The 26,134-nt window shown below is 36.7% G+C and overlaps 3 protein-coding genes across 3 annotated transcripts in view; all 3 read left to right on the top strand.

Annotated features, from left to right (window-relative positions):
• LOC135219243 (serine hydrolase-like protein) overlaps window positions 1-26,134 on the top strand; it is a 79,382-nt gene that overhangs the window by 32,526 nt on the left and 20,722 nt on the right. Inside the window, exon 2 of the mRNA XM_064255839.1 lies at window positions 416-572. The gene's annotated coding sequence lies outside the window, so the exon portion shown is untranslated. The remainder of the gene's footprint in view (window positions 1-415; window positions 573-26,134) is intronic.
• LOC135219241 (serine hydrolase-like protein) overlaps window positions 9,437-26,134 on the top strand; it is a 40,067-nt gene continuing 23,369 nt past the window's right edge. The window contains exon 1 of the mRNA XM_064255837.1: window positions 9,437-9,539. The gene's annotated coding sequence lies outside the window, so the exon portion shown is untranslated. The remainder of the gene's footprint in view (window positions 9,540-26,134) is intronic.
• Window positions 9,455-15,600, top strand: LOC135219240 (serine hydrolase-like protein). The gene has a single exon (XM_064255836.1). The coding sequence runs from the start codon at window positions 9,455-9,457 to the stop codon at window positions 10,412-10,414; it is 960 nt and encodes a 319-aa protein (XP_064111906.1). The 3' UTR covers window positions 10,415-15,600.

The following is a 26,134-nucleotide window of genomic DNA, read 5'->3' as shown; positions in this document are numbered from 1 at the left end:
GAGACTCACTCAGATTCTTCCCTACAATAGGTGAGTCTTCCTATTGTAAAGGACCGAGGGTTTTTATATTTTGTAGGAACAAATCACAATTTTTAAAATTGAATTGTATTTTTATACATACCTGAGGTCCTTTACATAATGCCCACCTCATGCCACCCCTCAATCTGAAACCTGGGCCAAAAGGCAAAGTGGAATGTTTACATCCAAGCAGGCGGGTCTCCCCACTTACCAGACGGTAGTTACTGCCTAACCACCTTGTTCAAGAGTTTGAATGGCTGTGTCCCAGCTTTGCCATAAGCAGTTCCTATTATAAAGAACCTCAGGTTTGTATAGTTAGGAAAAATACAATTTACTTTTAAAAATTGTGATTTTTTAATTGTTAGTTCATCATTGTTTATGTAACTTTATTTTACAGGTTGCCCATGCAGTATGTTGGTAGCTGTAGATCTCTCATATTCAGTAATATGATAATCCATCTTCAACTTGGACAACACTCCACAGTGTAGTAAATCATCTCATTTACTAAACCCAGTGGTATTTTCATTTAAATTCATCTTTAGTAGGTTTATCAGGTAAGTTGCGTGCTTCCATTTCAGTTAAATTAGGAATGTAAGAGGAATTTGTTGCTAATTTTTGATAATTACATTTGAGGTCAGATTTTATACAATATAGTATGTGTAGCCATAAAGCAAAAAATATTCTTATTTTTGGTAGCGTTGTTGCTGTTTCGTCCTCAAAGGATTGACCCTCCATGGTGTACACTAGCGCCCCCCAGCAGTGATCAGACTAATATCAAAGAAATGTCTTTTAGCTGGGTATTTTGCCATAATGATAAACACTATAAAAAGGGATAGAGTTTAATGGACTCAAAGACAAGAAGGCATTTTATCTCATCTTCAGCTAAACTGTACCCAGTTTCCTACATCAAAACCTTTAGAAGTGACTATTGCACATGCGCACCGGCCATCTTGTTTTATGCTCAGGCCGGCCAAAAAAAACAAGAATCCATTGCTCCTCCGGTCAACACAGATGTAAGTCTATTCAGCCAGTGCTCCTCTATTTTGGAAATTTCTTCTTTGAGATTGTTCTCCAGAAATCATGGAATCGCCGAAAGTTGAAAGTTAATTGCTTATTTTTAAGATTTAGTTAAAACAGCTTAAAAACTGTGGAACAAGAAAATTTTGTTGTGAGTACAAAAACTGGTATTTTGTTTACCCATCCCGTATTGTTTAGAGCACGTGATCAGTGAGATACATATTCCAGGCTAGCCTTTATGAACGTGAAAAGTTATTTAATTTTTTTTTTTTTTTTTTTTTGTAGTTTATTGCCTAAAAAACTACTCCATATTGTATTATTAATTTAGTTAATCTTTTAAGATAATTGTCTCTACAATGAGCTAGTAGCCTAGCCGATTTAGGACAAGTAATTTTAGACGAGGAATGGCTATTATCTGTACCCCGTAACCTAAGATAGTATATCTTAAAGATGATTAAATAACCCTAACTAAGTATACTTACTTAAATTTTCGGTGATAGGTACCTAGAAGTAGATAAACAGGCTACACCATTTTAGTTTTATTTTGCCATATTTCGTATGACCGAAATAAACCAAGCCGGATAATTCATAGTGTTAAGTAGTGAACCCTTACTAACACTATTAGTCAAAGTTGTAAGCCTAGAATATGCCAAATGTAATAGTAGTCTAGAACATGGGGCTATATTCTAAGTGGTGGTTTTTTAAGTAACGTGTTGAATTGGATGCTGAAATTGTAATTATAATTAGTTATTCTAAAGTTATGCTTAGAGTGAGTGTTGATTTGCTTATAAGGTAAAATAACCTAACATGAAGGTTAGTGTTGGTATAATGGTTTATATAGGCTAGTTTATCAGTAATGTAACTATTTGAGGCTCAGCAAAAAATGTTTGTTTGGCTATGATTTAGTATCCTAGCCTAAATATGAGTATAAACATATACAGGCAGTCCCTGGGTTACGACAGGGTTCCGTTCTTGAGACGCGTTGTAAACTGAAAATCGTTGTAAGCCAGAACATTGTTAAAAATCCTAAGAAAACCTTATGTTTAATGCTTTGGGGGATTAGAAACTATGATTTAAAAAATTGTCGTATAATGAAAAATGACCTTGTCTCATATAAGTAAAGTATCTAGATATTCATTTATGCTAACTAGAAGCAAGAAAATGTGCACAGAATCGAGGTAAATATGGCAAAATAAACTTGTATTTGCCATCAGCTGATTTCCAAACCAAAACATTGACGGACATGTTATTATTTTATAAATACAATAATATGAGAATACATACAGTATTATTGGATACAGTGAAGTAATGTATAACTTTTAAAAGTTTCATGGAAAAGATGCATATTTGTTACATCTGTAATTATACGTAGCCATCAGCAGCCAGACATTGCTCAATTATGCCAATGTTGGAACGAAGGTGATTCTTGTTTAGGGTCCACTTATTTATTTTTTATTTATTTATTTATTTTTTTGTACTGAATTATCACAGTCAGAATGTATTAAACCTCCAGAATTGGCTTATATTAATTACTGCACCATACATGTTGTATAGAGTATACTGTAGGCTAGGTTATTGTATTCATATGTATACAATATACCATAGTATATGCTAGGCTAGGAGAATACCTGTACTATGTAGGTCAGACGAAAAAGAAAAACAGCAAAATCTTTCTCACTATTAATAAATAAAGTGTTTTGCTTTGTTAATAAATACAATAGTACACAAAGTCTTTTGCTTTATTGATGAATAAATAAATATATACAGTGAACTGTGCTATGTCTTTGTTTATGTCGACGGCCATTGTCTGCTGAACTGACGTGCGGGTGATTTGAAAACAAAGCTTTGGCGCCAATTCGTGTTAAATCGAAATTTGTGTTTTTTTAAACATTTTTTTATATTTTTTTTTAGCTCACATTAAATAAAAAATGCATTAATTAAACACAGGTTAATTGATAGGTGACTACTATGTAAAAATGATAAAAAAAAGAACTTAAAAAGATGAAACAAATGCAAATTTGTTTTCAGTTTACCTGTATTTGAGAATTGATAGTGTATGTGCAAGGAAGGTGGTGGAGAAGGCGAAGAAGGAAGATGTTATTGCTTGAAAAGGGACTCCCCTTCCATAAAATTAGTATGCAACTGTGCTTGTGAAGTTGTATCTCTTTTCTGTCTCTTTCTTCTTCTGCTTTCATCTTGAGACTCCCTGTGTGTCTTTCTAACCAGAAACCTGTCCAGTGTTGCTTATTTTCATGTGCATTCTACAATGTTTCTAAAGTGAGATAGCATTGTTATTCAGCAACTTTGTAACACAGTTTTCTACAGCTTTTTCAGTGTGATATTTTGCAAGAAAATTTGCATGTTTCCCAATGATAGTATATTTCTTTTATTAATGAATTAGACACCCTTTCTTCTCTCCTCCTCTTAAGAAAATTTCTCTGCTGATGTTTGTTGCTGCTCCCTCTGAAGGCCCTTAGTTCTGTGGCAAGTTCTTTGTGCTCCTTCATTAACTACACATCATCATCACTCAGCTCCAACCTCACTGACTTGCTCCGAGACAATATCCTCCACAACATGCTCAGCCTCACAGCCTTTAAAGTCTCTTTTCTTAACAGCATCTGGCCACAGTTTTCTCCAGGGTCGTGCAAGAGACTTATGCTAGGCTTTTTCGATAATCCTTATGTAGTGGAGGATGTTGAAATGGTTCTTCTAGACATCTTGAGGGTCAGCTCTGTATCGGAGGTCACTTCAAATCACCTCTGGAATAGTACTTACTTGGGTCTAGGGATTCTTAAAGTTTGAATTGACAAGCTGGTCCATGGACAAGATGAGAGGAGGTATGTTAAGAGCAAGGACTGATTGTATACAGTAAAGTTAAATTCCTGCAGCAACTCTACTTACAACCCTGGAGGATGAGCAGGGGCTTTATCCATCCCAATTAGGGCCTTCAGAGGTAAATTTTTTTCCTAAAGGTGTTTCTTGAAAAATTGCCTTGTTACTTGGGCCTAACTGTTATCACATTACACGTACATTTATTTTTCCATTAGTACTGTTGGTATATAATTTTTCTTGAACCTCTCAGTTTGAGTGGTAGGTAAGCAAAGGTTTCTATTTTAAATCTCCATTTGCATTCCTGGAAATTAAGAGTTAGTGTGTCCTTCATTTGGTTGTGCTATAGCAGTGACTTCCTTAGGATGATGTAGGTCCCTTTTTGTATTTTCTTTGAAAACAGACCTATTAGATTTCAGTTGAACACTTGTTGGGGAACTAAACCTTCAGCCCTTACATGATGTTGTAATACATGGGTATATTTTTCAGCAGCATCTTTGTCACTACACCACACTATGTATGCCACTTCTCATGAATTTCTAAAACCATCTATAACTGGCTTTGAAGTGTTACTTGTCTCATCATCCATTCCAGGGGTGGTTGTCAAGAAATCAGCTTGCAGTTGTCTTGTTTCCACATAAGGCTTACTGTTTTTCTTATTAAAATTAATAACAATTTCTCAGCCAGTTGTTTGAGACTTTTGTTTCATAACAGATTTCACTCCCTTAGCAACATCAGCTCCTGTTATTGCCTTTTTGCATTTAATAAAGATTATTTGCTCTTCCATCCCACACTCCTTTGCCAAATCAAGCACAAGGACATCACTTTCATATTTTTGTGTTATTTTCTTTAAAATCTCTTGAAATTTTCTCTCTCTGTCTTGCTGGCATCTCTAGCCTTTGAGGAGGCATGATGACTTATGCACAGTTACAGTACTCAGCATATGTTACTGAGATAAAAGTAATGTTATAATATTCCAAAGCCTGTCCTTTGCAAAAGCAGTCCTCCTCCCTCTCATCACTGTGAGATCTTTTACATTGTGGATATCAGGAATTCTTGAATATTCACATTTCACCCTCTTAAGCACCTCCTGTGACACCATATGTTACATCTAACACAAATGATTTTATTTATCCCTTCTCTCTGCTGCCCTATGTACACTGCTATTTCCTAATTGTGCTTTTTCCTTTGATTTATTTCCAGTCACTATAAGCATAATTTTGCTTACATCTTCCTCTTCATTCTTTCTGTCAAGGGGTATCACTAACAAGTGCATTACTGCAGGTGGTATGAATGATTCTTTACAGTGTCTGGTCCCAGCTGTATTACTTTCTGCATTTCACTTCATTCATTTGGCCCACTTTCTACTTATGCAGCCAACTTATTTTTAATTTTATCCAGCTTCAAGTTTCATGTATTTCAAAACAAATTTTGGGGGCCAGCCCTTTGAAAGTGGTATAAATGTGTGACTTAATGGTTTTGTAAAAACAGATTTGTAATACAGTGGAACCACGGTTTTCGTACATAATCTGTCCCAGAACCTCCCACGAAATCCGAAACGTACGAAAACCAAAAATATTAACAAAAAATACATTTTATAGGGAATAAACAGTTTTACATACAGAAAATAATGAGGAATAAATATACGTAAGTGACTAATGAAATGAATAAATGAACATTTAACATCACTCTTACCTTTATGGAAAACACCTGTTACCATATGGAAGACGGAGAGGAGGGGAGAGGGAGGAAGAGAGGTTTTTGTTTGGAAGGGGAATGTCCCTCCAGAAGGACTTCAGGTATCAAGGAACTATCTGGGGCTACTTCTCTTCATTTTTTATTGGAACTATCTGAGGTTACTTCCCCTCTTCATTTTTTACGGGTACTAGGACCAGCTTGAGAGTTACTGGATCCCTGTCGCACAACAAAACTGTCCAGACATTTGTTTCTTTAAAATTTGCTTAAAGTTAAACACAGCATTGTCATTGAACTTGTTAGAGAGATGAATTACAACTTCTTATTTGGGATGATAACTCTCCACAAAATTTTTTACATCATTCCACTTTGCAAACATGTCTTTAATCCCTGAAGTAGGCACACTGAATTTTTCAAACCAGCCTCTGCTGGCCTTAAATTCACTGACAGCAGTGCTTGTAGGCATTTTCTCACCGAGATTGGCATGCAACTTCCTCCAACACTTTGCTACGATTCTTTCTTAAGTTCTATAGTGTCTCTTACCTTTTTTTTCTGAAATCCTATAGTGTTTCTCACCTTTTTTTTACAGAAGGGGTAGCACTTGGAACTTTCTTTGGCCCCATGATGGCTTTTTTAGAAGTTGCACTCGAATAAAATTGAAATAAAAAGCACAAAAACAACAAACACAAAAGCAGAATGAGTCATGAAAGAAGATGGGATGCTTTGTTTGGGCACTTGATATGGGGTCTGGTCACACTCCAGGCCCCAGATGGAGTATTTGTGAGTACACGAAAACCGAGGAAACTTACAATAACCAAGTCAAAATTTTGTAGAAAAAGTCTACAAAAACTGAAACTTACGAAAGAGAGCCGTACAAAAACCAAGGTTTGACTGAAATTGTATTCTTGTATTCCACTGGTAAAATCAGGTTATCTGTAGTATATAGTGGTTCATATTCTACTTGTAAAACCAGGTTATCGTCTTATAGTAGTTCGTAGAGACCTATATTTCTAATCTCAGTGTAGCCTCCTTCTGTTCTTAAACAGTAAGGGAATATGCAGAACCTTGATGATCATATGTTAACTGAGGTAGGACTGTGCTAGCTTTGCACTCTGGCATGTTGCTGAGGTAAAAGTAATGTTATAATCTTTCAAAGCCTGTCCTTCTGCAAAAACAGTCCTCCTCCCTCACTGTCTCCCTCCTCTTATTACTGTGAGATGTTTTACATTCAGGATATCAAGAATTCTTAAATATTCACATTTACTATATTGAGCATCTCCTGTGACACCATTTAACACAAATGATTTCATTTACCCCCTTCACTATGCTGCAGCACGTACACTGCTACTTTCTTAACTTTGCTTTTACCTTTGGCTCATTTTCAGTCACCATAAGCTTGATTTAACTAACAGTAATTTTCCATTTTCTAATCTTCATTCTTTCTGTAGAGTGGTATCACTAACGAATGCATTACTGTACTGCAGATGGTGTGAATGTTCTTTGCAGTGTCCTTCAGGCTCCAGCTAGTCTTTCCTGCCTTTTACTTTTTCTCCATTCATTTGGCTATCTTTCTTCTTAGCCAACTTATTTTTAAATTGAGCCAGCTTCATATTTCATGTATTTCAGAACAAATCTTTGGGGCAATCCCCTTGATAGTATAAAAGTGTGACTTAGCAGTTTTGTTAAACAGATTTGTAATAGTAGTTGTATTCTTGTATTCTGCTGGTAAAATCAGGTAATTTGCATATAGTGGCTCCTCGAGACCTACTTTTTTTATCTCTTTGTAGCCTCCTCCAGTTCTTAAACAGTTAAGGAATTTGCAGAACCTTTATGGATACCAATATTTGTCTCAGTGAGTGGCATAATACTTGTCACTGTCTTCTCTTTATACTACTTCACTTGTTCACTTAGTCTGTCTAATTCACAATCTTTCTGCCTTTTTAGTGCCTATTTAATTGTTTATCCTGGTATTCTGTCAAGAACCTTCTCAAGATCTGCAATTATGCTATGATTTTTGTGCTTTTCAGAGGAATTTCCCTTTTAGTAACAGAATAAAAAAGATGAATTTCCCTTATGTAAAGCCAAACTGACATTTGACGAATTCTAGCAATTGCTATTCTTTCTTAAAATTCTCCACCAATCTTGCATCTCTAGTTTTTACATTGTAATGTTGAATTGCATCCACTTCTTGATGTATCATTCGAAGTCAATTAAGTTTTGAAAACCTACATTTTTTCATACAAATCTTTCAGTTATAATTACCCTTATTGTATAGTCAAAGAAATTGGTTCTCTCTGCAGTTTTACAGTCCCAAAAGTGTGCGGGTCCTGTCCACCTACACTAGCGATTGTGGCGCTGCCACAAAATTTGTAATATTTTGACTGCTGTGGTAGAAAACTTAGCTACATGTAATTACTTGGTAAGTATGTATAAAATCTAATTTTATTATAAAAATCAGCCTTATCTCAAACAACACCATAATAGAGTTCCTAGAGTAGAGAAAATGGCGCATTTGATTGACAGTGTTAGTCAGGTTTTCTTGTGCCTCTACTAGCTCTACGACCTCTTGCAAGAGTTTGCATTTCACCTTCATCCATAAGCAAGGACTCTTTAATAGAAATTGACAAATCCCCTTGACACTCTTCACTATAAAGGACTGACAGTTTTTCATCAAAGAGAGCAAGTTTTGACTTTGTCCTGGAGGAGCTGTGTGTTGTCAGATGAGGAGAATATCTATTTAGACAACATAGTGAGGGTTCTTATAATGATGCATTAAGTTTGATTTGTGAGGTTTTCATCCTCAAGTAGATGGAGTTTCTCTATGTTTCTGCCCATTGGCTTTGAGTTACCAAGGACCATGGAAGTTGGTATCAGGTCATAATGGAGGATGAAGAATTTGAGTCTGTCTTACATTCTAGGCTTTGTCGCCTCTCAGCGTTAGCACTAAGCTATATCACTTTTTGTTACATGAGCATATCTAAGATTGAGTTCTCCATGAATACAGTTGTTTTAGTTAAGAAAGGCTGTTCTCAGTGCTTAAGAAAACATTTCCAATGCTTTAGCACCTGAGATTAATGATTGACTTTTAAGAAATATATGGAAATTGAAGCCATAAAGAATTTTGGTTCTTGGTAATCACCCACTACATGTGTTAAGTTTTACCTGAGGCACTTGGCTTACAATTCCTTAGTCTTATACGTACTCTAATAAACCTTTGGTAGTCCCAGGCCCAGTTTTAAATATTTCTGAATGGGACATAGTCCCGTCTACATCACCTGCTGTCTATGAGGTTGTAATCCTTCCTTCATTAGTTTACTCTTTTGGGATGTTCTGATCTATGAGTCATTGAAAAGGGCATGCATGGAAAAAAAGATGTGTACTACAGTACTGAACCCTGGTTCAAGATTCGCAATTCACAAAAAATCTTTCCTTATAAGTAGCTACTAAAGCCAGTGTAAACTGTTGGGTTTTATATGATAACAAAAGGAATTTTGAACAATATTTTTTATACAAATTCATCAGTTTGCATGAAGGTCCCTCCTCCCATCCCTATATTTTCTGTGGTGTGTTGAGACAACACAAGAATGATTTAACACTGCTGGGACCCACTTGGTTTTCCAAATACATACCCAGATTTAGGGGAATGAACTTCATTCTTTGGTCTGTCTGCTGGAGAGCCGAATACGCTGAATACAGAATAGTCTCATGTAAACTGACAAATTAATACTTATTAAAAGCATATATTATGTAGTTTGAAGAAATTTATATTGTAAGACCTAATTATAGATAATTATTCTTCACTATAGTTTAGGACTGGCTGCATAGTAAAGAGTAGCCATGGTAAAGAGAGTATCCTTTGTAGATTCAACTTTTTCAGGTTAATCCTCTTTTGACAATGGCAAAGGAGGCAGTGCTGTGGAATGATGTCGAAGTAAATGTTGGCTGGGGAACTCTTCGTGGCAAGACATGCGTAGTTGATGGTACAGGGCTTGATAATGATAATGGTTTGCATGTTGTAGGCTTGCATGGGTGGTTGGATAATTGCAACACATTTGATAACTTAGTTCCCTTGTTGCCTTCTAAAACTAAAGTCTTAGTGTTAGATTTTCCTGGTCATGGATGGTCAGATCATCTCCCTCTTGGGGCTCATTACAACCCATTTGTTTATGCTTTTAATATAAAAACAGCAGTGCTTAAACTTGGTTGGAAAAAATTTATACTAATGGGACATAGCATGGGAGGTGCTGTTTCATGTGTTTTCACTGCAATTTTTCCAGAACTTGTAAGTGCTTTGATCATCTTTGATTATGTTGCTCCACAGTCAACAAGGGGATTTATAGAACAGTGCCAGATCTATGCTGAAGATCTTCTTAAATCAGAGAAACTTGCCCTTGAGCCTCCTCTGGTATATTCTGAAAAAGAAGCCATAGATCGCTTAATAGCTGCTCGTGTCTTCGGTTACAGTGATGATGCGACTATTGATAAAGAAGCGGCGCAAATTTTACTTCCTAGGTCAGCTCAAGAAGTTAGTAATGGATATGTTTGGAGTCATGATCGAAAAGCAAGACCAACATTTTTGGTTTTTATTAGTGGGAAAAAATGGATAGAAATAATATCAGCAATTAAATGTCCAGTCTTATTGATCCAAGCAACAAGAGGCACAAATATGTTTCAGATAGAATCTTTGAATAAAATTTATGAAGTTTACAGAAGAAATGCCCAGTGGTTTAGTGTTGAAATAGTTGAAGGCTGCCATCATGTCCATTTAACAGAACCAAGCCATGTTGCTCCATCAGTAACTCATTTTTTGGAAAAAGTAGCTAACAGGAAGCAGCCAATTCAAGCCAGACTATAGGGACCAAATTTACATGCTTTCTGTTGCCAAAGGCAGTTTTTATCAGATCAGGTAGTGAAAGTCTCAGAAAACCATATTCATTACCTTGAGGCCAGTTTTATTGTGTACATAGTACGGTAATTATTTATCAAAGAAATGTATTGTAGTGATGGTGACAACTGAAGAATTGAAAAATCAAGAGAGTAATATTTTTCAGGTAGACTTAAACACTGCCTGGAATTGAACTTTACCTATTCATTTTAGTTACACTGCCATCTTTGCTTTATGTATGAAGTATGTATTCATCATATTTCTCTTTGCATGCAAATCAGGTTCTAAAATTTGTGATCTTGCTGAGAACTTGAGAACTGACTTGCTTTGGGTCTAAAAATGTTCCCATAGGGCTTACTAGCAGAATCCACATTTTTATTTTTGTATATAATATTATTCAGATGATAGTAATTACATGTTCTCAATATCACTTGTCATAATTATGCCTGTATATCAGCATTCATAGTGTTAATGCGTCAGAAAAACATTTATATCTAACATGTGAAGTTCATCAAACTTTTTAGCTCTAGCATTTGGAGCTGCTGCTTCATAGTACCAAATGTATCTTGCATATATAGGAGCCAGTGGCAGATTTATGGGGTTACCTGGTCACGTGAATATTGAGAAAATGTCTGTCAGGGGTAGTGCATTTGAGATTGATGTGGCAATATCTTAAATTAAATTAGGTTTTTGTATATGAGACATACCCATTAATTATATAGCTATAGTTTCCAATGTATGGCAGCCTATTTCAAATTTTGTGGGTAGAGCTTCGATTGTTCATTGTAGATATACAGTCCCGTCCCCCAACGGCAATACTAGGAACAACTTTGCAAAGCACTTCATTCTGTTTCCTGCCACGCTTGACTTAAACATCGAGTGCTTACAGCAGCTTGTCCTTATTTTCCGGTTACACAACCACCGGAACACATTCGTAGCCTTCGAGCAGGATGAGTCTTGTCCTTTATTTATTTAATTCAGATGATCATCAAGCTGGATATTTGTATTCTCCAGGAATAGTATTTGAATGTAACTCCATTCAATTAGGACTAATACTTTTGCATATAAAATTTACTTACCAGGCTTATGCTATGTGCAAGTCGTCGGTTAATAATTGCCTTAAGTAATCATGATTTTACATCATTCCTTTAGGCAAAGCTTTTGTGTTTAGATTTTGTTTATCAGCCATTGGTCATTAGCCTGAAACTGGTAAATAATTACCTTAAAATAATTCTCGAATGTTATTCCATTCTTGTATCTTAGAACCTTTGCATTTATTATTTACTTACCGGCTACGTGCATGTCGCTGGTTTATAATTACCTTTAAAAGTAATTTGTGAAGGTTACATAATTCCTTTAGGTTAAACCTTGCTTTTAGGATTTTGCTTACCAGCCATAGGCTATTAGAGTCGCAAGCCGTTGGTAAATATAGATACCTTAAAGTAATTTGTGAAAGTGTGGAGGTTGAAAGTATTAAGGAGAGAATGATGTTAATGTTTGGCTACGGGGAACTTTGGGAGAGAAGGCTTACATGGCCTCAGCGTATGGAGGTATATCCTGGCGTCACGCAATTGTGAATGTTTCACATTTTAGTCAATAGCCTTGAGCTCACTTGGTGCACTGTACCACAGTGGCCACTCAAGTCAGTTAGACTAGAGCACAGGCCACTTGAGTCAATTAGCGGGACACGTACATAATTGGTTACTGATATATATATATACTAGTATAATATATATATGTATATGTATATATAGGAGGGTACATTATTTTATAATACATACATACATCTGAATACATGAAATGCAATTTCATATTTTTGTAAATATTTGTTTTATTCATTTATCACTAATTGGAGGATAAAAGCAGTGTTTTTACAGTATACTAGAGTCCAATTGGCTTTTATACTTAATGCAAAAATGACTTGTTGATATAAAATTATTATTATTTTGGAGTTATGCATACATTTACATTATGTTTAAATGCATGTCTGAGTATGTGAAAGGCTGATGTATTCATACATTATGAATGTTGCAGGCCTAGATACCAGAATTCCACATAGTGATATATATAAAGTATGTAGTTAGTAATTGATTATTTATCAATTATTTTCATGAAAGTAATCAGTAACTGAGATTACCAGATGCGCCGGTATCTCACCTCCCGCCTGTGGTCTGCCGACTTCCTCTACCTCTCAAACCTAATGCCAATTCTCTCCCATTACTCCTCCGATCTTTATCATTTGCACCTGCACCTGGCTCCATCGCTTCCTTCCCATGCCTTTGCCAGCTTTTATTTCGATTATATCATGGATTACCAATGTAACAGTGAAGTGTTGTGCAGTGGGGGAGGTGGCTGCTTGTCCCTCGATTCTCCTAGACAAAGTCACTGTCCCGCTCCCCAGCACCTGGGAGAAGACGTACAGGAGGTCCAAGGGAGGTCGGGGGTAGTCACTCCCTCAGTCGAACCTGTTGCTTGTAGGTCCCAGGTATCAACAGACAGCTGCTGGAAAGGTGTCTTTCTGGATGTGTGTTAGAGGAGGTGACTATCTGCCCCCTCAGATCTCCTAGACTTGAAGTCACTGTCCTGCTCCTTCTCACGGCTAAGAACAGCCTAGGAGAGGACACACTGGTAGTCGAAGGGAGTGCGAGGGGGTTACCCCTGGTAGTTGCCCCCTTGGTTGAACCTGTAGCTTTTCCCAGGTATCAGTAGGCAGCCATTGAAAAGGCTTCTTGTTGGATGTGTAGTGAGGAGGGGTTCTCCCCCCTCAGTCAAACTTGTCGTGAGTTTATAGGTTTCGACCGAATGCGGTTGGAAAGGCGTATCTTAGTGTACAGTTGACGTCTTATTCCAGTGGTTCGTCACCTAATAGATCACGGCAGATGGTGTGATTCCTTGGGCTCTCGATCTCTGAAGAGGTATTATTCAGTCGATGAAGCCTCGTTCCCTTGCAGTAATATTCATCTGACTCTCAATCGATTTTTGACTCATGACTTGGCTTTTTCAACTCACAATCAATGTTCTGCTCGTGTCTCAGCTGATCCAACTCTGTCTATTTTCGATTCTCAACTCGGCTGATTCGATTCACAATTGGTGTTCGTCTTGTGACTCAGCTGATTCGACTGAAGGGAGTCTGATGGGGGTTTTTTCCCCTCGGTCAAACTTGTCATACTTTATTAGGTTTTGAATGAATGCTGCTGTTTAGTGAGTGGTGCTCAGTAGGCATCAGATTAAAGGAAGGTTACTTATTTTACTTGATTAGTATTATATTCAATGCCCTGTGCTAGCACCTAGATGTTGGAAGCATCGTAAGCGACCTTCTGCTTCCGATAGCCAGTCCTCTCTCAGGTGTTCGCATCCAGGTGTGTCGACTCCCTCACCTTCACAATTCTCTATGCTCTTAAAGGTGGAGATACAGACTTCTTGTCCGCTGAAGAGGAAGTGAATTAGAATTCTGCTCCTGCATTTGTATATTTGAGCCTTCTCAAATACTTTTGTCCTAGATGCTCATCAGAATAGTACCAGTTCTCATGATGAGCACCAGGTATTAGCACCTAGCCACTCGAATCTCTCTCATATTGGGCGTTTTTTTTTTCAAGCATCAGTCCCCGTACAGGCGCTCAGCACCATCTGAGGCGCCCAATCCCTTGCCTCAGCTCGCTTGGCGTTTTCCACTCCTCACCTCGTTCATCTTCTTCAACACTAGGGAATCTTTCGTTAACCACCATTCGAACAGGAAGTTTCGATCACTCAGACATGTGGCGAGAAGTGGCAAGTTCTCGCAAACTTTTGGCGCAGTCGGCTCTACTTGCTGAGTTTGGAGAGTCAGGGGGTACAGTGTGCCTGGAGCACCCACCACTCTCAGTGGATGGGGCTTGACTTTATTTCAGTGTAAGTCTCAGTGTTTTCTGGTTGTTTTATTTTGGTGCTACGCCCAAGGCAAGGGCAGGCACTTATCATACTTTGCTAGCCATAGGAGCATTCCCGTGGATGCAAGGTTTCCCCTAAGTAGGAAGCAACCCATGGCTCTACTGCCACACCACTACGAGTTAAGATGAGTGCCAACCAGAGGCAGTGTTCATCTGCATAGCTCTCTTAACTAATAGGAATGACAAGCGTTGTTTTTTCAATGCTAGCAACTTTTCTATTTTCAAATAATGCTTTGGAGTAGAATATGTCCATGAACCACTTCCTTTCAATGTGGAGTCAGCTATATAATTACTGGGTAAGTCTCATATACAAAAATGATATTTTGATAATAGAATAAGGTTTTGTATATACTTAGACAGTAATTATATGATCAGAGCCCACCTGCCTCCCCTCTGATGGACATTATGCATGAAACAGAATGAAGTAATTTGCTAAGTTGCTCCTAGTATTGCCGTTGGGGGACAGTGCTTTATCTACACTGAACAATCGAAGCACTATCTGTGAAACTTGAATTAGGCTGCCATACGTTGGAAACTATAGCTATATAATGACTGGGTAGTACATACAAAACCTTATTTTGTTATAATATCATATTTTATAGTAAGCTGCCTCCAGTATTGATAATGCATAGTACAGAAAGCCTTGCCAGATTTCATTGGTATAGAATCTTTTAGCTCATGAGGGTGGTGATTAATAACCTCATCAAATTTTAAGGGGAGGGGAAAAGTAGAACTGAAGATACATTAGTAGTATCATTTTCTAGATTGGACACAAACTATGGTAATTTCAGAATATTTTTTTTTTATTTTGTTTAGCTTTTTCTGATCTTTTGCATGTTTTTTATGCTCTTATATTTTTCTGTGATGGAAGGTATTCATTTGTGTTTAATGACAAGTCATATTTTATATGAACCTGTGGGATGGGTGGCTTAGAAATTATGTTAATGCCATTTGATTTAGTATCTGCTACATATTTCTCATTACTAATTGCTTGTTATTGGTAATTCAGTACTACTTGGTCTTTATGCCTTGACCAGGAAAATTGGTATTCCTTAAAGTAATGGTTTGTGTTTGTAAAATAGATTATTTTTATATTGTTTATCTTTACGTATTGTGCAGAATAATTAAGTTTTTGTCTTTTTTGTTAAATTGTACCATATTTGTTTATGTGATATGCACAAATGAGTGAAATGTTAGCTTAAAGCAAATTAAAAAAGAAACAAAGTTGGAGATTTTGTTTTAAATCCTGAAGCCATTCCTTTTCCACTCAGACTTTAACAGATGACTGTGTACTCTGTTTTCTATTTTGTGTGATGGACATGTGTTAAACTTATTGTATAATTGTATATCATGTCTTCTTCCTCTTCTACTTTATTATTATTATTATTGTTTTTTTTTTTTTTTTTTTTTTTTTTTTTTTTTTTTTGTCTATCACAGTCCTCCAATTCGACTCGGTGGTATTTATAGTGTGGGGTTCCGGGTTGCATCCTGCCTCCTTTTGAGTCCATCACTTTTCTTACTATGTGTGCCGTTTCTAGGATCGCGCTCTTCTTCATGAGTCCTAGATATACTTCAGGCTTTAGTTTTTCCAGATTTCTTTTCAGGGATCTTGGGATTGTGCCTACTGTTCCTATGATTATGGGTACAATTTCCATTGGCATATCCCATATCCTTCTTATTTTTATTTTCAGGTCCTGTTAATTGGCCATTTTTTCCCCTTTCTCTTCAACTCTGGTGTCCCATGGTATTGCAACATCAATGAGTTATACTTTCTTCTTGATTTTGTCAATCAACGTCACGTCTGGTCTATTTGCACCTATCACTCTATCTGTTCTGAAACCAAAGTCCCAGAGAATCTTTGCTTGATCATTTTCTATCACTTCTTCAGGTTGGTGCTTGTACCACTTATTATTGCAAGGTAGCTGGTGTTTCTTGCACAGGCTCCAGTGGAGGGCTTTTGCCACTGAATCATGCCTCTTTTGTACTGGTTCTGTGCAAGTGTCGGACATTCACTTGCTATGTGGTTTATGGTCTCATTTTTTGTATTGCACTTCCTACATATGGGAGAGATGTTATTTCCATCTATCATTCTTTGAACATATCTGGTTCTTAGGGCCTGATCTTGTGCCGCTGTTATCATTCCTTCAGTTTCCTTCTTGAGCTCTCCCCTCTGTAGTTATTGCCATGTTAAATCGCTGGCTAGTTCTTTAGTCTGTTTCATGTTTTGTCTGTGCGTTGGTTTGTTGTGCCATTCTCTTTCCTGTTTGTCATTCTCCTGTCTCTGTATATTTCTGGGTCTTCATCTTTTATCAGTCCTTCTTCCTTCCCATGCACTCTTGAGCCACTGGTCTTCACTGGTTTTCAGATATTGCCCCAATGCTCTGTTCTCGATGTTGATGCAATCTTCTGTGCTTAGTAGTCCTCTCCCTCCTTCCTTTCATGTTATGTATAGTCTGTCTGTATTTGCTCTTGGGTGTAGTGCTTTGTGTATTGTCATATAGTTCCTAGTTTTCTGGTCTATGCTGTGGAGTTCTGCCTTCGTCCATTCCACTATGCCTGCGCTGTATCTGATTACTGGCACTGCCTATGTGTTTATGGCTTCTATCATATTTCCAGCGTTGAGTTTTGACTTGAGTATCGCCTTGAGTCTCTGCATATATTCTTTCTTGATAGTGTCATTCATTTCTTGGTGTTTTATATCCCCTCCTTACATTATTCCCAGGTATTTGTATCCCGTCTCATCTATGTGTTTGATGTTGCTCCCATCTGGTAGCTTTATCCCTTCAGTCCTTGTTACTTTGCCCTTTTGTTTGCTGACTAAGGCACATTTTTCTATTCCAAACTCCATCCTGATGTCCCCAGATACAATCCTTACAGTCTGGATTAGGGTATCTATTTCCTTGATGCTCTTACCATACAGCTTGATGTTGTCCATGAACATCAGATGGTTAGTTCTGTTGTCTCTTTTCTTGAGTTGGTACCCAGCATCCATCTTCTGCAGTTCTTTTGTCATGGGAATCATGGCTACTATGAAGAGTAGTTGGGACAGTGAGTCGCCCTGGAAGATCCCTCTCTTGATATTAACCTATGCTAGTCTTATTCCAGAGCTTGTAAGTATTGTATTCCAGTTACGCATTGTATTTTTGAGGAAGCTGATGGTTTTTTCCTTTGCCCCATATATTTTCAGGCATTCTATTAGCCATGTGTGTGGTATTATGTCAAAGGCTTTCTTATAGTCAATCCATGCCATGCTTAGGTTGGTTTTCCTTTTCCTTCTGTTCTTCATTACCATTTTGTCTATCAAGAGCTGGTCTTTTGTGCCCCTACACTTCCTTCTGCAGCCTTTCTGTCGGTGGGGGTGTATGCATCCTCTAGGTAGTTGTATAGCCTTTCACTGATGATACCTGTTAGTAACTTCCACATTATTGGTAGGCAGGTGATAGGCCTGTAGTTATTGGCTATATTTCCCTTACTCTTGTCTTTCTGTACTAAGGATGTGCTTCCTGTGGTCATCCATTTAGGTGAATGGTGATTTGTGATACAATGCTGGAGTTGTTCTGCTATTTGTGGGTGTAGGGCCTTGAAGTTTTTGTGCCAGTATCCGTGGACTTCATCGGGATCTGGGGCTTTCCAGCTGGGCATTTTCTTTAGTTGGTGTCTGATGGTGTCTGTTGTGATCTTAGTGAATCTTTGTTTTATTCTCCCTGTTTCTTCTGCCTTGACTTCCTGGAGCCATGTTGCATGTTTGTTGTGTGATACCGGATTGCTCCATATGTTTTCCCAGAGTCTCTTACTTGGTTCGGTTGTCTTCCCCTCTTGGTTGGCTATATAGTCTTTTCTGGTTGGTTCCGAATAGTTTGTTCTGTTGGTATCCCTTATTCCTGTTCATGTACCATTGGATCTTATGTGCTTTGGCCTTAAGCCTCTTTTTTACATATTCTATTGTGTTGTTTAGTCCCCTCTCCTGTACTTTGTATTTCTCGCTCAGTTCCTCCCTTGTTTTCTTGCTTCTTAGCCTTTTTTCTGCCATCTCTTTCAGTTTACTCAAGTCAGATCTCATCACCATGATTTGCTTTTCCAGGCACCTTTTCCAAGGCAGTTGCTGTTTTGGTTTCTGTTGGGTTGGTTGTGCTGGTGGTGTTGGTGTTTGTATCCCCATCAGTTCTGCTACTAATCTTGCTCCTACATATGCCAAGTTATTTGTTTCTGTGATACTGTTGGTGTGTATTATTCTTATTATTTCATTGACCTCACTTGTTTTCTCCCTTAATTTCTTGGTGTTGTAGGCTTTCATGGAGGGGATCTTTGTTCTCTCTGTATCTGGCTTTATTCATTGTCTGATCTTCTCTATCCATTCTGTCCTCTCTCTTACTTTGTCTGTGTTTCTTTGTGTGTCGTTGTTTGATACCTCATCATCCCTGTCATCTTCTGTGGCATCGTCTCTCAGTTCGTCATCTTGTAATTCTTTGCCATGTGTCATTTCCCTTTCCAGTTCCTCTCTTTCTGTTGGGGAGAGCCAGTTCTTTTTCTTTATGTTCCTTACTTGGTCTGCCAGCCTCTGTTCTGTTTGGGGGGTGTTATTCCTCTCATTCCAGATTTTGAGCAACCTACTTCTATATCCTCTCTCTGTCGGGTTGCTTTTGATGTAGCATCTCCATGTTTCCTTATTTTCTTCTCTTGTCCATTTCTTCCTCTGGTTTGCTTCTGTAGCTCCAGTCTCTGGTTGTTGGTTACTGTTGTTGTGCTGGTCAATTGCTGAATAACAACCTCCAAGTACCTGGCCGTCTTCCCCTTCAATTGGGCTGAATACCTGGCTGCCAGACAAAGCTCCTCTGTTGCCAGAGGTTCCATTTACATTGTTGTTGTTGTTTAATCCTTCATTTCTTTCCATCATTGCTGAGTTTTGCTATTTAACTCATAGCTGGGCCCTACCCCATCAGGAATAGGTACCCATTTACAGCTGAGTAGACAGAAGAAATTATGGTAACGGTCCTTTCCCAAGGAATCAACGCCGAGGAGAGTAGTCACCCATCCAATAACTAACCAGCCCCAATGTTGCTTAACCAGTCCATTGACGACCTAACCCACTCTGCCACGGCGCCACATATTATTATTATTATTATTATTATTATTATTATTATTATTATTATTATTATTATTATTAATTATTAATCAGACAATTAATGACATCACTGAGTTACATTGGAATACTTCACCTCACCAGTTATGGCAAGAAATCATGTTTGATGGTTTTATTACATATTGGTTTTGAGACTGAATTTTGTTTGCCCTATGATATGGTGAAAGGCAGAGCCAGTCCTATGCTATTGAATATCCTTGTGGTATAATGATTTTGGTTTTCAGAACCAAGGCTGGAAACCATTAGCTAAAGGGATCTTTGCTTAGGTAGAGGTGATACAGTTTTCCTTGAAGCATAGGTAGTAGTGTTCTTAGTTACATCAACATAGCGCTGGAAACGTCTGGATGTTCAAGCTGCAAGTTATTGAGACAGTCGGTGGTAGAGGAATCCTTGCTGTAATTAAAGGTTTTATATAAGTAACTTACCCAGTAATTACTTAGCTAACAATTTGTTGCCTCTGTAGGTTGAAAATTAAAAAATTCATGGGTAACACTTCACATATTTAGTGCAGGTGACTGGTCCCACCCACTAACAGGAATAGCAAGAACAGACTATCAGACAACTTCATTCTATTTCTGCCAATATTTGGGTAACACCGATTGTTGATGGCAACTGTGTTCTTAAATTCACCGGTCGGAGACCGGATTTCAGTGAGGGATTATTGCCGATTTTGGGTAGCCTTCAAGCTTTCAGGACAGTATTTTACAGTGAACCCCTCGTATTCATGGGGGATGTGTACCAGACCTCCCTGTGAATAGCTGGAATCCACGAATACTTAGAACCCCCCTCTAAAAATGCTTATAACTACCTATCCACGAATTCTTAGAACACCCCCACCTCTAAAAATGCTTATAACTACCTATCTTGAAAGTTCAAATACGTACCAAATGTATACATACTTAAAGTATCATCCTACATCAAATATACCTTAAATTATTATTCTGTTACTACTGTATTAATCTTTGAAATGATATTATAAATATAATTTCATAGTCATCTTAAACATTTTACCATTAGAAATATATACATACAGCCAATTACAGAGAGAGAGAGAGAGAGAGAGCGAGAGAGAGAGAGAGACGAGAGCGAGGAGAGAGAGATTGAGAGGAGAAGAGGAGAGAGAGAGAGAGAGAGAGCATTGAATGGGCAACATCAAATGTTTTACCATCAAGATTGAAATTTTTTATGAATTATTTTGGAGACAGAGAATAATAAGAGAGAGAGAGAATAACCCTTTACTATATCAAAAGATTGAAATGAACCTTTATAGGTAACACTTCTTCCCCTCCGCCATACGTATATTTTTTCAAGAGGTGGGGGGACGGGCAGCAACTGAACTAAGTATCTATTTGTCTATCTATCAATCCATTTTTCATTTTTACCCTTTGGCAGAGGGAGAGAGAGAGATGAAAGAGGGAAGAAATAGAAATGAGATGATCAGGTATTGACAGCAATTTGGAACTTGGTCACTTTCTGTCAAGTAATGTGATATTTCTGATAGGCCCAACCTCCCACGCTCACTTCACAACAGGGAAAATTTATTTCTTTAAATTTTTAAAATAACTTATGATAGAAATGTATTAATATTGTAATAACAGTGTGTTATTATTATTATTATTATTATTATTATTATTATTATTATTATTATTATTATTATTATTATTATTATTATATTTACTGTATATACTCGCGTATCATGTGACTTTTGAAGCCCTAATTTTGGAGCTGATTTTAAGGGGTCGCATCTTACATGAGATATAAAATTTGAGGATGTAATAGTCATATATTAGTAATGTATGATAAATTACAAACATAATAGATATGCATTTTTTCCATGGATCTTTTAAAAAGTTATGTTTTACTTAACTGCATCCAATGATATTATATGTATCTTCATATTACTATTTGTTTGTATTATAAAATACAAACATAGCAATCATGTTTTAGTTTGAAAATCAATTGAGGGCGATTGCAAGTAAGTTTGTGTTTGCTGTGTTGAACTCAAATCAGAGCGATTTTCTTGCTTCTAGTTAGCGCAAATGAATATCAAGCTACTTTATTTATATGAGACCAGGTTATTGTATGTTATACAAAGTGTTGTCAAGTGGAAATATCACTTAAAAGCGTATCGTTTGTGAACAAAATTTAGTTATTTTTTCGTTAGTAGATGGTGCTGAGGGCATGTTTATTGCATAAACAAAAATCAAGAGATTCCAATGTATATTTTCACTTTATCTCATCAGAATACTACGAGCTTTACGTATTTATCTTTTATTGGAGTGAAAACAGTAAAATGTGTTCTTTCATGCCCAATAGTTTTGATTAAAATACATTTCTCTCATTTTCTTTACGGTTGAGTTTGAAGGTACTATACCGAAGTTTGTGAGTTTCATCCATATAGTACTACAGGCAGTCCCCGGGTTACGACGGGGGTTCCGTTCTTGAGATGCGTTGTAACCCGAAAATCGTCGTAAGCTGGAACATCGTCAAAAATCCTAAGAAAACCTTACTTGTAATGCTTTGGGTGCATTGAAAACTATGTAAACTGCATTCTTATTGCATTTTTCATAAAAAAAACTTCAAATATTGATTATTTTGCATTTTTGGTGTCATATTTCATCTGCCAGATCAATGTTGTAGGCATCGTAACCCTGGAAATAATTTCTGATGAATATAATTGAAAAACGCCTTAACCTCGGAACGTCGTAAGCCGAGACCGTTGTAACCCGGGGACTGCCTGTATTATCATGCATTGGCAACAAAGATATAACTCCAGTAAACTTATGCCATCAAACACAACCGTAGATAAAATTGAGAGAAAATCATTTTAATCAAAACTTCAGACGTATTTAATTCATATTTCGACTCAAAAACACATAGTAAAATGACAAATTACCTTGTCTTATATAAGTAAAGTATCTAGATATTTTACGCTAACTAGAATTAAGGCAATTTGCTCCGAATTGAGTTAAATACGGAAAAATAAACTCGTATTCCCCATCACCCGATTTCTAATCCAAAACGCTGACTGCTTTGTCAGTATTTTATGATATACATAATAGTATGAGATTACATAAAATATTATTGGATACTGTAATGTGTAACTTTTTAAAAGAATCACAGAAAAGATGCATGTTCATTGTTTTTATTTCGTAAATATACTAGCCGTCAGCAGCCTGACATCGCTCAATTAGGTATGCCGATGTCGGTCCGAATCTGATTCCCGTTTCGTGTCTATTTTTTTTCTACTGATATGTCATAGTCAGAATGCATTGAACCTCCAAAATTGGCTTATATTAAAAAATTACTACATTATATCGTATATGTAGTATACAGTTTACTGAAGGCTAGCCTTCTTTATTCGTATATATACGATATATGTACCATGATATCATCATCATCGTACACGCGAGGCTAACTTGTTAAATGTTAGACCATTTCTCTGTACTGAATTATCATAAGCCAGTGTGCATTGAACCTAGAGAATTAGCTGTAATTAATAATTACTATGCCATATATATGTTTAAAGTATGGTGTGTAGTGTAGGCTAGGCTACCCTATATGTAAAGATGGTGCTGATTACCCTGTGTAGGCTAGGCTAGTATTATATTCTTACGAGAAATTAACACGAGCTGACTTGCATCCTAATCGATTTGTGACTGGTTGGTCATAACCAATTGCGGTAGTAAGTCGACTACTACCTGTAATGTAAAAATATATCAGTCATATTCTCCTTAACGTCATTTGTAACATAACTATGGTAATTTTTTACTATCGTACGATGGTTGAAATGCAAGCAAAAAGTCTGTAATTATCTATTGGATTGGTTGTTTATAGCAAATCAGCTGTTTCTGGCTGTATGCGTTTTTCAAACAAGTATATCATTACTACCGATACTTTTGGCATTCTCTTTTACTTTTTTAAACTTAACTAGAGGATGGTATAGATTAAGACTCGAGATGGAGGAAAAGGGGTTAGCCTAACTAAAAATTGGAATAAAGAGGAGGTAAAGAGGTTAGCCGATTGTTATTTGGTCTCGTGAATTCAACTCACATGATATGTGAGATACGTGATAAAATAATTTTTTAAGGGTGAAAATTTAGGGGTCGAATGATATGCGAGTTAAGTAAATCTTTTATTTATCATGCCAAACAAAGAGAGAGAGAGAATTATTATTTTTATTAAACATCATTTAATATTATTAAACCTAATACGTTCAGTATTGATTAATATTAATATTTGAAAATTATTAAATAATTTTGTATCATAAAATTGTATCTAGTCATGAAAATAACATCAAAATACTCCTGAATCCCATGCCTGCATGTGACCAATCTTACATCCGTTTTACAGGAAAATCAATCCCCTTAGATTAATAAAACTTAAACAGTCCGTTAGGTATGAGCAACAGAACTCATCTATTTTCAACCATATAAATAACCATAACTACAGGATAAAATGGAATTTGTCACATAAAATTAATAGTAGCAACTGTCGATACAAAAGCCAGTTATATATATATATATATATATATATAATATATATATATATATATATATATATATATATATATATAAGGCCTAGGGGTTTTGATTAATAATATATTGTTCGTGCGTTCTCTGTGACCTATGGAATGTGGAGAACAGTGCAGAGGTAACGACCTGAGAGTAGCTGATCAATGAGTTTCTAGGGGTGGCGTGAGATAAAAGTGATTAGTTCAACGAGTCAATGTACGACAGTTTATGAACTCTTCTCAAAGTGCCTTTGGGAAACTGGATGCAGATAGAACCGCGAGGCGCTATCGAACTGTGTGTTCGTATGTGCGTGTGCGCCTCTTTCTGTTAAATAGGTTCATACCCAAGCCTATGGGAGGGATTTTGACAGAGGGCTTCAAGCCATAGGCAAGATGCCGTGGCATTCGCCGGGGGAAGTTTTTTATTAAGTGTTTAGTGTCCGGCTGTCTGGGTAAGTGTTCAAGTGCTTTAGCCAAAGGGATGGCTTGTTTGATATCTTGTAAGATGTTCCATTTTATTAACTTTGTCTTTGAACTTGTGTGTGTACTTACCGGGATGTGTTCTGTATCTTTGAAACAGACGGATCTGGAAATGCCGGGGGACAAAGAGTTCCCAGAGGGGCGTAGACTTTTTGGTGACTTGACATTGTACTGTTTTTGAGTTAGTCTGTAAGACTGGATTACTTGGTTAATTGATTTATTTATTCTTGTTAATAAACGCTAATGTTGTGATGCAACTCTCTCATTTTCATTACCTGTTAGAATGGAGAGATTCCTTGGAGAGAGAGAGAGAGAGAAAGGTTATAAGTAATGGGATGTGTGGGTCTGCCTTCCGTTTCGTGTCTACGCTTACCTTGTGAATAACTGGGGGAAAATCCCCCCATGTTACAGTGGTGGTAGACGGTTAAGAGGGGATATAAAAGTGTTCTTTCTTTTCTATGCCTAGGAACGCCAATGTAGAGATGGGTGGCCAGGTAGAAAATAAAAGGGGTTATGGCTTAGCGATAGTTTTCGAACGACAAAGCCTTGGTGGGATTGTGGAAAATCGTTAAACTGTTAGTTTTCAGTTACTTAGTGGCTATCTGTAAGGCCTATGGGTTTTGATTAATAATATATTGTTCGTTCGTGAGATTCCTTGGAGAGAGAGTGAGAGAGAAAGGTTATAAGTAATGGGATGTGTGGGTCTGCCTTCCGTTTCGTGTCTACGCTTACCTTTTGTGAATAACTGGGGAAATCCCCCATGTTACATTATATATATATATATATACTATATATATATATATATATATATATTATATATATATATATATATATATATATATATATATATATACACATATTCATATATATATATATACGTAATATATATATATATATATATATATAATATATATATATATACATATATATATATATATATATTATATATAATATATATATATATATATATAATATATATATATATATATATATAGATATATATATATAGGGGAGAGTGGGCAGAGTGGGACATGGGGGTACAACCGGGACACTGGCTTTTTAAGTGACTAATTGGTAATTTTTTCGAATGAGCTCCTAGTGGCAGAGAGAATAACTAAAAATGCAAATATTGAGCCATTTTTGTTTTGAGGATCAACAGATTGAAACTTTTTTTCAAGCATTTGTTAATTTTTGGTGAGTAAAGTACATTTTTTTCTTTTCACTTGTTTTGCATTCAAGTGCTCAGTGTTTGTACTAGTATTCCCAATATACAGTGATCGGATATAGGAAGGGATACAGATATGACAACTGGATAAATATTTGTCATGTGCTTATTGGCAAGGGCCTGTATTCATTTCATTGTCAAATTATTATAATGGGGCACAGTGGGACAAGAATCTTCGGGGCAGAGTGGGACAGTGTCCCACTCTGCCCCATGATTTTGAATCAATACGTTTACACTGTTTGTATTAAAATCTTCAAACAATGCTTGTAATCAACAATGACACATATAATATTCTATACTGTATTGCTATTTGAACCTAAATGTAAGCTTTACACATCAAAAAACTTATTTACAGGATTACGTAATGCCAAGAAATAGGAAAAGAAAAACAGAAATTGGAACTTTT

The sequence above is a fragment of the Macrobrachium nipponense genome, chromosome 1 (assembly GCF_015104395.2).
Source record: "Macrobrachium nipponense isolate FS-2020 chromosome 1, ASM1510439v2, whole genome shotgun sequence".
In the NCBI taxonomy this organism is placed as follows: domain Eukaryota; kingdom Metazoa; phylum Arthropoda; class Malacostraca; order Decapoda; family Palaemonidae; genus Macrobrachium; species Macrobrachium nipponense.
The sequence above is the reverse complement of the archived record's forward strand: the minus strand, read 5'-3'. Positions and strand labels throughout refer to the sequence as shown.